This window comes from Squalius cephalus (assembly GCF_949319135.1).
Source record: "Squalius cephalus genome assembly, chromosome: 23".
NCBI classification, from domain to species: domain Eukaryota; kingdom Metazoa; phylum Chordata; class Actinopteri; order Cypriniformes; family Leuciscidae; genus Squalius; species Squalius cephalus.
The window spans coordinates 24,926,132-24,938,460 of NC_137144.1; the positions used below are offsets into that span (position 1 = coordinate 24,926,132).

At 38.8% G+C, this 12,329-nt stretch overlaps 1 protein-coding gene across 1 annotated transcript in view; it reads right to left on the minus strand.

Moving 5' to 3' along the window:
* Positions 1-11,923, minus strand: part of pgghg (protein-glucosylgalactosylhydroxylysine glucosidase) — a 13,117-nt gene extending 1,194 nt beyond the window's left edge. Inside the window, exons 1-11 of the mRNA XM_079859602.1 lie at positions 11,824-11,923; positions 11,065-11,330; positions 10,770-10,980; positions 8,727-9,171; positions 7,384-7,503; positions 5,558-5,689; positions 5,373-5,484; positions 3,369-3,441; positions 2,925-3,061; positions 1,515-1,648; positions 939-1,038 (exon numbers count right to left, since the gene is read on the minus strand). Of these exons, the coding sequence (XP_079715728.1) occupies positions 939-1,038; positions 1,515-1,648; positions 2,925-3,061; positions 3,369-3,441; positions 5,373-5,484; positions 5,558-5,689; positions 7,384-7,503; positions 8,727-9,171; positions 10,770-10,980; positions 11,065-11,311 (1,711 nt within the window). The 5' untranslated portion in view covers positions 11,312-11,330; positions 11,824-11,923. The remainder of the gene's footprint in view (positions 1-938; positions 1,039-1,514; positions 1,649-2,924; positions 3,062-3,368; positions 3,442-5,372; positions 5,485-5,557; positions 5,690-7,383; positions 7,504-8,726; positions 9,172-10,769; positions 10,981-11,064; positions 11,331-11,823) is intronic.
* Between the last annotated feature and the right edge of the window lie 406 nt (positions 11,924-12,329).

A 12,329-nucleotide genomic window follows, 5' to 3' on the forward strand; every position in this document is an offset into this window, starting at 1 on the left:
TGTAAAGAATAATGCCTATTATTTATTTAAATATTGCTGTATGTATGTAACAATAAATGTTTCATTGTTGTCACATAAACCCATTATACTGTATTGCATATTTAATTCTGTAATCATCTATGAACGCTTGTTTCTGCCACAGAATAAAAAAAAAAGATAATTAAAACAGTTTGTATCGCAATTGCATTAAAACAGTTAAAATTGTGAGATTAAAAAGTCAAATGAGATGAAAGTTTTTATTTTTGTTATTCTGTGGCAGAAACAACCATTTAATATGCAGTTTTGATTCAATTTGTGTAAAATGTCTTTTTTAATTTAAATTTATTCAAGTAGTGTGTGGGATTTTATAGTCTATATTTTACTTTTACCTTATGCAACGCAGAATGATTTGGGTGTGTGAGGCACTATATTTTTTCATTGAAATTAAATTTAACATCAATTCATTTAATTTAATGATTTTTTTCCAGAAATATTGTGAAATATTATTACAATTTAAAATAACTTTTTTCTATTTAGATACATTATAAAATGTAATTTATTCCTGTGATCAAAGCTTCATTACTCCAGTCTTCAGCGTCACATGATCCTTCAGAAATCACTCTAATATGATGATTTGCTGCTCAAGAAACTTTTTTTTTATTATCATCAGTATTGAAAACCGTTGGGCTGCTTCATATTTTGTGATACACTACCAATCAAGTAATGAATTTAAATTTGTAGAGTTTTTTCAGTTTAAAAAATCATGTTTGATAAGGTTTCGGGTTGATTCATCGCACTGATAAAATGAAGGATAAGTTTCCATAAAATGTGCTCTGCTTGCATACTTCATTCAGAAAACGTGCATAGCATACATATTGCATGTAGCAAGCAAAAATAAGGTAAATAGTATGCAAATATAGTATGAGACATGCTGGCATCTGCAGAGAGAGAGGTGTGACGTACCTGAAAGGGTTTCTGGATATTTGTGAAGCATTTCTGCAGAAGCTTTTGGGCTTTTTCAGCCTCTCCAAGTTCAAGCCAGCCTAAAGCAAACATGCCCTACAAACACACACACACACACACAAAAAAAGATTTTTTTGGATTCACAGATAATCATAGGCTTTATGTCGAAGGTCACATGAACAAACAGGAAAACAATTCTATTCAATTCTATTTAATCTATTGCTCTCAGATTTCATTAAAAGATCTTCATTTGTGTTCCAAAGATGAACAAATAAATGTCTACGGGTTTGGAACGACATGAGGGTGAGTAAATAAAGACAGAATGTACATTTCTGGGTGAACTATCAGCAAAGCTAGCTAGTTATGTTATTGTTGGCATTTTATTCGATTAAAACATCTAAATGATAGTGAGAAAATATCAATCTTTGCTCGCTCCTTTGAAGGCATCTCGAGTTAAACGGTTCTATATTTATCGAAGCACGTACTAAAGACCGGAAGTGATGCAACCTGTTCCCCATGCAAACACGCATCCCACACAAAGCATGATGGGTAAAGCATAGTGCGTGACTTGCCCACGTCATGGCTGGTCCGAGCGGATCTGTGACGGCCTCGAATGCTTCCAGATCATTGCGTCTGACCTCGGGGGTCATGGGGAGGGTCAGCGGGTATCCGAGCAACACCACGTCCGCCTGCTTGACTCGACTTCCTGTGGAAAATGTCCAATGTAAACTTTTGCAAGAAATAATATTCAGAAATGGTGTCACATGTATCGAGCGCTGCAGTGATGATGTATTTTGTAAATTCGCATCACACGATTTTTTCTTTGGCTATTGGATTATTGCAGAAAATAAGCTCTGTGTCCAACAAAAGTGGTTGATTCTTACACGTTTTGTTCATTGTGATCATATTCACAACTTTTATGAATTATATACACAATCAGCGGAACAAAAAAGCTAAAGTTAAGCTATAAAGGAAGGAACTACACCACAGTTGCAAGACTTCAACGTCACCACCATTTTACAGTCTATTACAAAACACTTTCCTTGAAAGTTTGAACTATAATAGTTTGCAAGAGCGCGATTAAGGCTGTGAGAGCGGACTAGTGTGTAGATGAGTTTCCCTGTTCGTCTGGTGGCGTTTAATGTCTCATTTAGACACTTGTTAGCAACCGGCTTTTTCCAAGACAAGTATTACCATGTATTTTATATTGTAGAATGAAACGTGAAAATGTCTTGAGCTTGTGTTGACCTTATTTCAAGCATTTACCCAAAAAAAATGAATCATTCAAAAACCCATTGACTTTGAGACAAGGAAACAGGAAGTTCAAAAATGAACTCATTTCTGGGTTTTAGGACTCAATTTCTGAGGTGTCCTTGTTAAAGGGATATTTCACCACTGGAAAGATGAATGTGTATTTAAATCATTTATGTAGTAGAAATGTGAAGTTATTGTAGAAGTTGGTGCCTTCTAGACTGAGAAAAGCCAGAAAATGTATTTTTGGCTCATGTGGATAAAAGACAACAACTCCCAGAATGCACTTGCTTCGCTGCCCTACGAGGACACTCCCAAGCCACGCCTACCGGTTACAGAGGGCAGTATCGGGAGAAATGATACAGCTAGGCTACTAGTCGACTGGAAACTGAAAAGACGGTGTTTTATGGTGAGATCCCCCTATGGGCGGGTTGAAGACATGCGGGACGAGCTCCTCCTACTGGCTGGAGTCTCTCGCCTCTGGACAGAAAAGCCTCTGATGAGCTAAATGACCATTTTTGCGTCATCTGAGGTTTTTTTTCCAGACACACAATACAGACATCTCTCGTCTCAGGGGGACATGAGGGAGGGAAGCATGGTCATACTACCGGGTTTCAACTGATACAAAGCTTAATGCTAATCGGTGAAGTATCCCTTTAAGAAAGGTGAATCTGGCGTATGATTATAATGATTACTACAACATGAACATGATGCTGATGAGGGCGTCTTACCCTGCGTGTAGCCGTCAAACTCTGGGTGATACTTCAGTTCTGGGTCAAAGGGAATCTTGATCTTATCAGCAATGTCCTGCCATTCAGGAGGAGCCGTCTTCGCTAACAGGCCACACAACTCCACGGCAAACTGAAGACTTAACATTAGAGAGAACGAAAGAAAGATATCTCACATCCGCTCCTTCTGAAAAATACCCTCAATATTCAGTGCAAGTCTGTGGGATGTGTTGGTGGTTTTATCGTACACTGGCTGAAAATCATAAGTTTGATTGCCTAGAAAAGTAACGGCTCATCTATCACACGATTCGAGGCATCATTCATGTCTGGTTATCCATTAAAGGTTCAGGATCAGTGCGCTGAAGTTTAGCACTGAGAGTTAGGGATTTGTTCGAATCACTAAACCTCAGTATGAGTGATTATGGACACAAACACACACACACACACCTTCTTTGGGCGACGGCATTGGTAAACACTGAGTTGTCAACAGTAAAGTAGTATTCATCAGGAGGAATCACACCTAATGGACAAACAAAACAAAACCACATGAAGAAGCTTTCATAACCATATCAAGACAAGACTGGATCTGGCAAGTTTACACTGGTTCTAATGTGGAATTTCACTTTGTTCATATTTATTAATTAATTAACTATTTTATATATATATATATATATATATTAGGGATGCAACAATACAGTTAGCCCACGGTTCAATACATACCTCGGTTTTTTAACCACGGTTTTCGGTTCGGTTCGGTTCTGACACATAATAGTGTTTTTTTGTTATTCTGTGCTTAGGCAATAGGAACAGTAAGAGGTTAAGGAGAAAAAAATAAAAACGATTTATTGCAATACTCCTTTATTTTACTTAAAAGCTAAGCAAAGTCCACTAGTTCTTAGTGTATTGTATAATATACAATTAACACTGACATCTCTTTACCTCAGAGCGTCCGTTAACTGAATGTCACCTGAAAATCCGATAACATCAGCAATTTTCATTCAAGCAGCTGATTTCTGTGAATGAATGTAAAACTAAATGTATATTGCAGCACAGGGTGAAGTCAGTATATACATTAACGACGATTTGAGACAAATAAATGTACATTTAATGTAAAACTATATAGATGGCATTCTGTGGCGCGGCAGGATTTTGAACACGGTCCTGAGCCGAAAGGCGCCGACGGTGTGTGTAGCGCTACGTACACTCATAGAGAATAATGTTTTCGAATTTAAAAGACGTGGCGCTGCGCGTCCGGTGTGCGACCCCTTTAAATTGACCATTTCAAATAAACATATTTGTGCCTTCAGACAGTGATATTGGGTGATGGCGCCGCAGATGTGCAGTCATGTTGGAAGTGTCTCCGTTTGAGTAGGCTACACGTGTAAAACAATGCTTGCACACAGTTATTTTTATTGTTTACCGTTTTTTTTCCCTCGGCACTATACTCAACGGCAAAACCGAAATGTCCCCACACCACGGATTTGAAAGACGCCGGCGCTTCCTCGTACTGTAGCCTCACTTCACCGCCGCTCGCCATGTTAAAGTGTGGAATGATGGTTAAGCGCCCCCTAAATTTAGAGCATATTGAATATTTACTCGCGGGGAATTTCCTTATCAGCTTGTAGACTTACAGGCACACACAAACAGTCAATTCGGAGAGAAATAAAACGCACATAAATTATTTAAACGTAAAACCGAAAAAACCGCAATTCACAAGCGCGTATTGAACCGTGGATGTCGTACCGAACGGTTCAATATTATATTGAGAATTGTGGCATCCCTAATATATATATATATATATATATATATATATATATATATACATAGAGAGAGAGAGAGAGAAGTATAATAAAAAAAGTTAATATAATTATTATATCTAATAAATAAAAGAAATGCTAATATAATTGAATAATATTCATTTGATTTATTATATATTTAATTTTTAATTAATAAAAATAATAATTTAAACCCTGAATGTACCATGAAAAAATGATTCATCATGAAAAACTGTAACATGGTGTAATATGCTATAAATACAAAACATTCAGTTATTATTTCAAGCATCTGAATACATGCACTGGCCAATGATGTTATGACCAGTATTGTTTTAGTATTATTTATTATACTATACTGTATAATACTATTATATACACTTATGAGAATTTATATAAGCTTTTATTTTGATATTTTCAGTTTTCATTTAATTTTTTGTTTATTTCAGTCATTTTTCAGAGTCATTTTGTTATGTGCTTTTGCCAATTTATTAAGTTTTGCTCTTTATAAATATTATTGTTAAGGTTTAATTTATTTTTATTTCAGTTTTAGTTTTTATTTATTTCCATTTAGTAATTTCACTGCTTCTACTTACACTTATTTCTGTTATATATATTAGTTTAGTTTTAGTTAAAGATCATAACCCTGGTCACCATGACGGATGATGTCACTGTTCACCTTTGATGTGGTACTGCTGGTCAGTCGGGTCCCATGTGACCCGTGAGACCCAGTAGTCAGCCACGCCCCACACCACCTCACTGCCCCGCCCCTCCGTGAACATCTCCAGGTCCTGTGATGGATGACGAACGGAAGATGTATTTCTGGTACAGGTGTAGGAGTGTTTACGAGTGTGTCCTCTTTACCTGTGTGAGATAGAAGTACTGCTGGAAAGCCAGAACCACGTCTCCATTGATGTGGACCTCCTGCTGTGCATAAATCTCCTCTGGACAAACGTCCCGGCCCGTTCCCGCACTCTCCCACGCAAACTTCAATCCCTGATTAAATGGGGAGGAAAGCTGTATATACAGTGAGGAAAATAAGTATTTGAACACCCTGCTATTTTGCAAGTTCTCCCACTTGGAAATCATGGAGGGGTCTGAAATTGTCATCGTAGGTGCATGTCCACTGTGAGAGACATAATCTAAAAAAAAAAATCCAGAAATCACAATATATGATTTTTTAACTATTTATTTGTATGATACAGCTGCAAATAAGTATTTGAACACCTGTCTATCAGCTAGAATTCTGACCCTCAAAGACCTGTTAGTCTGCCTTTAAAATGTCCACCTCCACTCCATTTATTATCCTAAATTAGATGCACCTATTTGAGGTCGTTAGCTGCATAAAGACACCTGTCCACCCCATACAATCAGTAAGAATCCAACTACTAGCATGGCCAAGACCAAAGAGCTGTCCAAAGACACTAGAGACAAAATTGTACACCTCCACAAGGCTGGAAAGGGCTACGGGGAAATTGCCAAGCAGCTTGGTGAAAAAAGGTCCACTGTTGGAGCAATCATTAGAAAATGGAAGAAGCTAAACATGACTGTCAATCTCCCTCGGACTGGGGCTCCATGCAAGATCTCACCTCGTCGGGTCTCAATGATCCTAAGAAAGGTGAGAAATCAGCCCAGAACTACACGGGAGGAGCTGGTCAATGACCTGAAAAGAGCTGGGACCACCGTTTCCAAGGTTACTGTTGGTAATACACTAAGACGTCATGGTTTGAAATCATGCATGGCACGGAAGGTTCCCCTACTTAAACCAGCACATGTCAAGGCCCGTCTTAAGTTTGCCAATGACCATTTGGATGATCCAGAGGAGTCATGGGAGAAAGTCATGTGGTCAGATGAGACCAAAATAGAACTTTTTGGTCATAATTCCACTAAACGTGTTTGGAGGAAGAAGAATGATGAGTACCATCCCAAGAACACCATCCCTACTGTGAAGCATGGGGGTGGTAGCATCATGCTTTGGGGGTGTTTTTCTGCACATGGGACAGGGCGACTGCACTGTATTAAGGAGAGGATGACCGGGGCCATGTATTGCGAGATTTTGGGGAACAACCTCCTTCCCTCAGTTAGAGCATTGAAGATGGGTCGAGGCTGGGTCTTCCAACATGACAATGACCCGAAGCACACAGCCAGGATAACCAAGGAGTGGCTCTGTAAGAAGCATATCAAGGTTCTGGCGTGGCCTGGCCAGTCTCCAGACCTAAACCCAATAGAGAATCTTTGGAGGGAGCTCAAACTCCATGTTTCTCAGCGACAGCCCAGAAACCTGACTGATCTAGAGAAGATCTGTGTGGAGGAGTGGGCCAAAATCCCTCCTGCAGTGTGTGCAAACCTGGTGAAAAACTACAGGAAACGTTTGACCTCTGTAATTGCAAACAAAGGCTACTGTACCAAATATTAACACTGATTTTCTCAGGTGTTCAAATACTTATTTGCAGCTGTATCATACAAATAAATAGTTAAAAAAAATCATACATTGTGATTTCTGGATTTTTTTTTTTAGATTATGTCTCTCACAGTGGACATGCACCTACGATGACAATTTCAGACCCCTCCATGATTTCTAAGTGGGAGAACTTGCAAAATAGTAGGGTGTTCAAATACTTATTTTCCTCACTGTAAGAGTGCATAAAGCTACAGATGATTCACAAACAACACCCGGTTACCAGCTGCACCTTGTAGCCCATCTGCTGGGCGTTTGCTTGAGCACCTTCTACTGTTCCCACACGGTACTCCAGTACAGCCCTGGCCAGACTGGGATAAAACAGAGCAACGCTGGGGAACATCCACGTGTCCTGCAGGGGGAGCCAGAGAGCCGGATAGACAAAGTCAAAATCTTCATAAATCTTAAAAGCAGGGTTTTCAAACTGATCGGGACCCAGTCGGCTCTGGCTGGCGGTCCATGCAAAATAGAGTAAAGTAAATGTGTTAACATAAGATATTTGATAATAATAATTTGATATGACTACCAATTCACTTTATTTCTAAAGAATGGTCAGAAGTCATGAGATTAATATATATATATGAAGAGTTCAGATGCGAAAGCCTCTAAGTGCCATCTGAAATTTCTTCTAGAATGATCATTTTTATGATGCTCGTATATTTAAGTTCAGTAAATTCACTTAAATGGCAATGAAAATTACCTATTAATTGTCATTTAAGTGAAATTACTGAACTTAAATATACAAGCTTGATAAAAATGATCATTCTAGAAGAAAATTTCAGATGGCACTTAGAGGCTTTTGCACCTGAACTCTTCATATACATATATATATATATATATATTATAAATTGTGAGATATAAAAATATATTTAAAATGCAATAATATTTCACAAACAATATTACTGATTTTACTGTTTTTTATGAAATAGAATTGAATATTTTAAATACTTTAATTATTTAGTTTAATAATCAATAATTATGTTTTAGTATTGTAAACAACATGCTGTCTTTACAATAAACCTGTAATGTTTTTCCCACACAGTAAATGCATTTTCACGCACACATATATTTAGTTGTCTTTATATTTTAGGAAGGGGATCATAATTTTTCAAGGGGTTCCATAGAAGTTCAGTTCTGCTGACAGCATTTGTATCATATTATCAATTATCATAAAGATAATTATAACTCGTTTACAAAAAAAGTGAAAATTACTAATTTTATGAGGAACATCATAATGTAATGTAAAGTGACATTCCCAATGCTGTACCTGATGAATTGTATTAAAGTCATATTAGTCATAAATTCATATTTTTTATGGCATATTGCAGTATTTATTATAAACGATTTTTAAATTCAGGTTCCCTGGTAATCTTAAATCAAAATAACTTCCCATTCATCCTCATATCTCCTCTTCTCTGACGAGTCACTCACATGAGATCCACCAATAGCAAACCCCAACCATCCAATCAATTCCCCATAGACAAAATATCCGTTTTTGAAGCAGTTTCACTTATACGTCACAATACAGAAGAAAAGTCTATCTCAACTTCCGTCTCATGCTGACTTTAAACTCACCTGGTCCCAGAACACATGCCCGAGGTAATCCTCATCTTTGCTCCCGTTTGACAACCCCCCCGGACTGATCCCTCCAAACACAAACGGTCCGTTCGGCTCCTCAATTGAAGATGGGAACGAACTGAGAAGATAAAACATGCAGCCAATCAGAGCCCGGTTCAGGGTCTCATCTCCCATCACCTCAATGCTGCTCCCCTTCCAGAGCTCCGCCCAACTCCTCATGTGGGAGGGGCGTAAGTCGCCAGTATCAATAAGCCCCAAACCAGTATCAAAACATGATTTGGCGCTCTTGTCGCTCCCAGCAAGGGCAAGCAGGAAAACCCAGCTGGACTGGCTCTGGTCGGGCGGGAGGGTAAGAGTAGATGCGATGGGCGTCCAGATCAGATGCACAGATGGACGGATTCCTCCAGGAATCTCTGAAGAGACGGTCTGTCCAAAAATATGCCTGAAGAGAAGAAAGAGTCTGCTGTTTATGTGTGTTTGACTTCATGCGGCGCTGCACAGAGATCAGTTTTATAACGTGAATCAGTACACGGAAATTCTGTCCGACTTGAGACTGTTGACTGACGAGCCGACTCATTCTGCGCAGCTTCTCCAGAGCGACTGCACAAGCTCTGATCATGACACAGATGCTGTTTCACGTTTGGCCGGATTCATAGATGACAATGACGACGTGTGTTTCGTGTTTATCCTGACACAATGGCTGTGTCTGAAATCGCCCCCTATACCCTTAAATATGGCACTATTTGAGGGGATAGTAGTGGTGTCTGAAACCATAGTGGACGTTATTGAGTGCACTCATTCAATCCCACAATGCACCGCAATAACGAGTGCGTTCAATGGCTAGAGAATACCCATAATGCACTGTGATGGTGGCGCTGAATGAATTCCTGTGTCTGACCAGAAGATGGCGCCGCATCTGAATCATCCATCCATACGTTTTCCAAACCGCTGGTCCAATGTGGGTACAGCGTAATATCATACAGGAATAAATTCCTATTTATTGATTATTAAACTGTTTAATTAAGGTTTATACTGCTAGTTTCCATGACAGAGTTCAAGATTAATCTTTTCATAACTACTGGAGCTGCCAGTTTGCTAAACCTCAGATGATTATTAAACAGCAGAAACTATGCAAAAGCGGCCGCCCTTCCGACGCACTCAGTGTCTGAATTCACTCTCTCGTTTTCAATCACTCCTTTAAATGGACTAAGTTAGTGGACTGATGTAGGGAATAGTGGATGAGGGTACAGGGGGTGATTTCGAACACAGCCAATCACTGCATCCGTAATCGAATACTTCCCAACTATATAGTCCGCGGAAAGCAGTGCACCCACAGAGTAGTGTGTCCAAATACATAGTACTCGAAAAACGAAAGTAGGCGAAAAGTAATGAAGAAATATAAAACCATACATTTAAAGTTATTGATTGTAAATAATATATTTTGAGTTTATTGTGAAATATGCATTTTTATATATCCATGTATTTTGAGAATGTAGTGAGATCGACTCAATTACGTCATTTGCCGTGCCTCAATGGAGTGGGCGGAGCTAAAGAGCTCTTTTGGCGTGATTTGTTCCCTGCAACTCTGATTGGTGGAATTTTTGTACAGCATTATGGGTAATGTAGTTTTCCACCACAAATTCTGCTGTTAAACCATTATTTTTTAAATAAGTTAAAATAATGCAAACAAATGGCTTCAAACAAAGCATATACCATTGATTAAAAACCTCTGAACTCACAGTAGGTCTGTCTTTAAACATTTTAAAGTTCATCATTAAAAATCAATTTCCCTATGGAGAAAATGAAAGGAGGTTTTACTTCCGGAACCGACTGTTGCGCTCTATGGCGGTGAATCACGTCTCTATGAGAAGCAGAGATCATACGTCTTGACGGCTCCGTTTTTAAACTCTTCCAAGACTGCAAATCTTGCTGACCGGTTAAATCCAGCCACAGCCGAAGTCGAACACACCAATTGCAATTAGGCATGCAAATAAATACAAAAAAAGAAGTCCAATTGCAATTATTATAAAGCGGCTGTACCTCCCACCCTTGTAGTCTGCTGCATTCTGCAAATCAATGTCTTCACTTTGGGGTTTGAAAGAACTCTCTAGCTGAATCGTGATTGGTTCAGCACTGGTTTCACAGCGCTTAAGGAGGACTTCCGTGACCAGAAGATTTGCTTGCTGTCGGTGAGCGTACAAAACTTGAGTGGCCTCAAAATGAGGAGTGACCACGGTATGAGAGAAAATACCTGATACAGAGAGAGAGAGAGTCTTGTAGTATATGTTTAAATGCAGTATTACATGTGTGTGTGTGCGTTAGTGTGTGTTCTAACCTGTGTGCATGTCTAACTTGTACGTGTGTCGTCCCACTTCTGCCGTCTTCACTTGAAATGCTAGTGGACATGGAATGTTGCCGCGGTGACAAGTCCCGCCTTCACCATTATAAACCTCGCTCATATGCATAATTGAATCAAACACTCTCCATCCCAGAAGCCCGTTGACCAGCGGTGGCATGAAGCGAGGGTCGGAGGGCAGAGAGTCAGAGGTGAAGATGTACGGGTCCACAGGGTCAGAGGTCATTTTGGGGTAATTCTGCCGTCTGGCAAAAGAAAAACATATGGAAAAGATGGAATGTGTAACTTAGATGCAGGAAGCCATTTGACATCATGTGACATAAAACATAAAATAACAGTAAAACTGAAAATTATATCACAAACAGAACCTCATGATGACTATAAGTTCAGCAAATCTCTTAAAATATTCTCATTATTATGGTAATTGTCCACTCAACATATAGTTATAATTATTAAAATGATGCACAAAAGTACATATTCTTTCAGAATTGTTTGGGGTCTTTTTCTTCTTTTTTTACATAATTATGTGAGTTTTTTTACCCCTATACTTTTACTGTTAGGTGCCTTTTAAACCCGTAACAACTGCACTTTGATCACCGTGAACAAAATAAAAGATTTACCAATGCAGACACTGAGACAAACAGCTGACAGACAGATGACTCACTTTGACTAACCATCAAAAGAATGATGTTACTCATTTAACAGAAACAAGTTTTATGATAAAACTTTAGTACTTACTGAATGTATCAAACATTAGATGAGCGTCTCTAATCTCGTTCATCAAAGCGGACGTTCAAAAAAGAAGAGGAGGAGCAACAGATACGTCACTGGAAAGGGCGGGGCATTGCGCTCGATCAGCGTCTCTGATTGGTCAGGTACGTGGCTCTATCCAAAAGGGGGAATATTAGAAATGGCTTTCTAGTGAAGAAATGTCTCCAAAGAATCCTGGGATATAAAGGCGATACAAAGGCCGCCTTACTATGGCGATTTGCTTTTAAATGGGTCATATCATAGTTTTATAATAAGATGTTTTTCTTTATTTTTTGCTAAGGTTCTTTTAGTGTTAGTCACGCTACCTTGTACTAAAACCTTTTATAGTCTATGACAGTCGTAGTTTAGTTCTGCATGACTACTACAGAGATGTTTAATTGTCTGAAACCCCAGGTAAGAAGCCTAGCTGGGTTGCTTCTGGAGTGAAAAGCAGTTTTCAAGTAAAATAAGGTCAGTGGTTAAAACACAACATC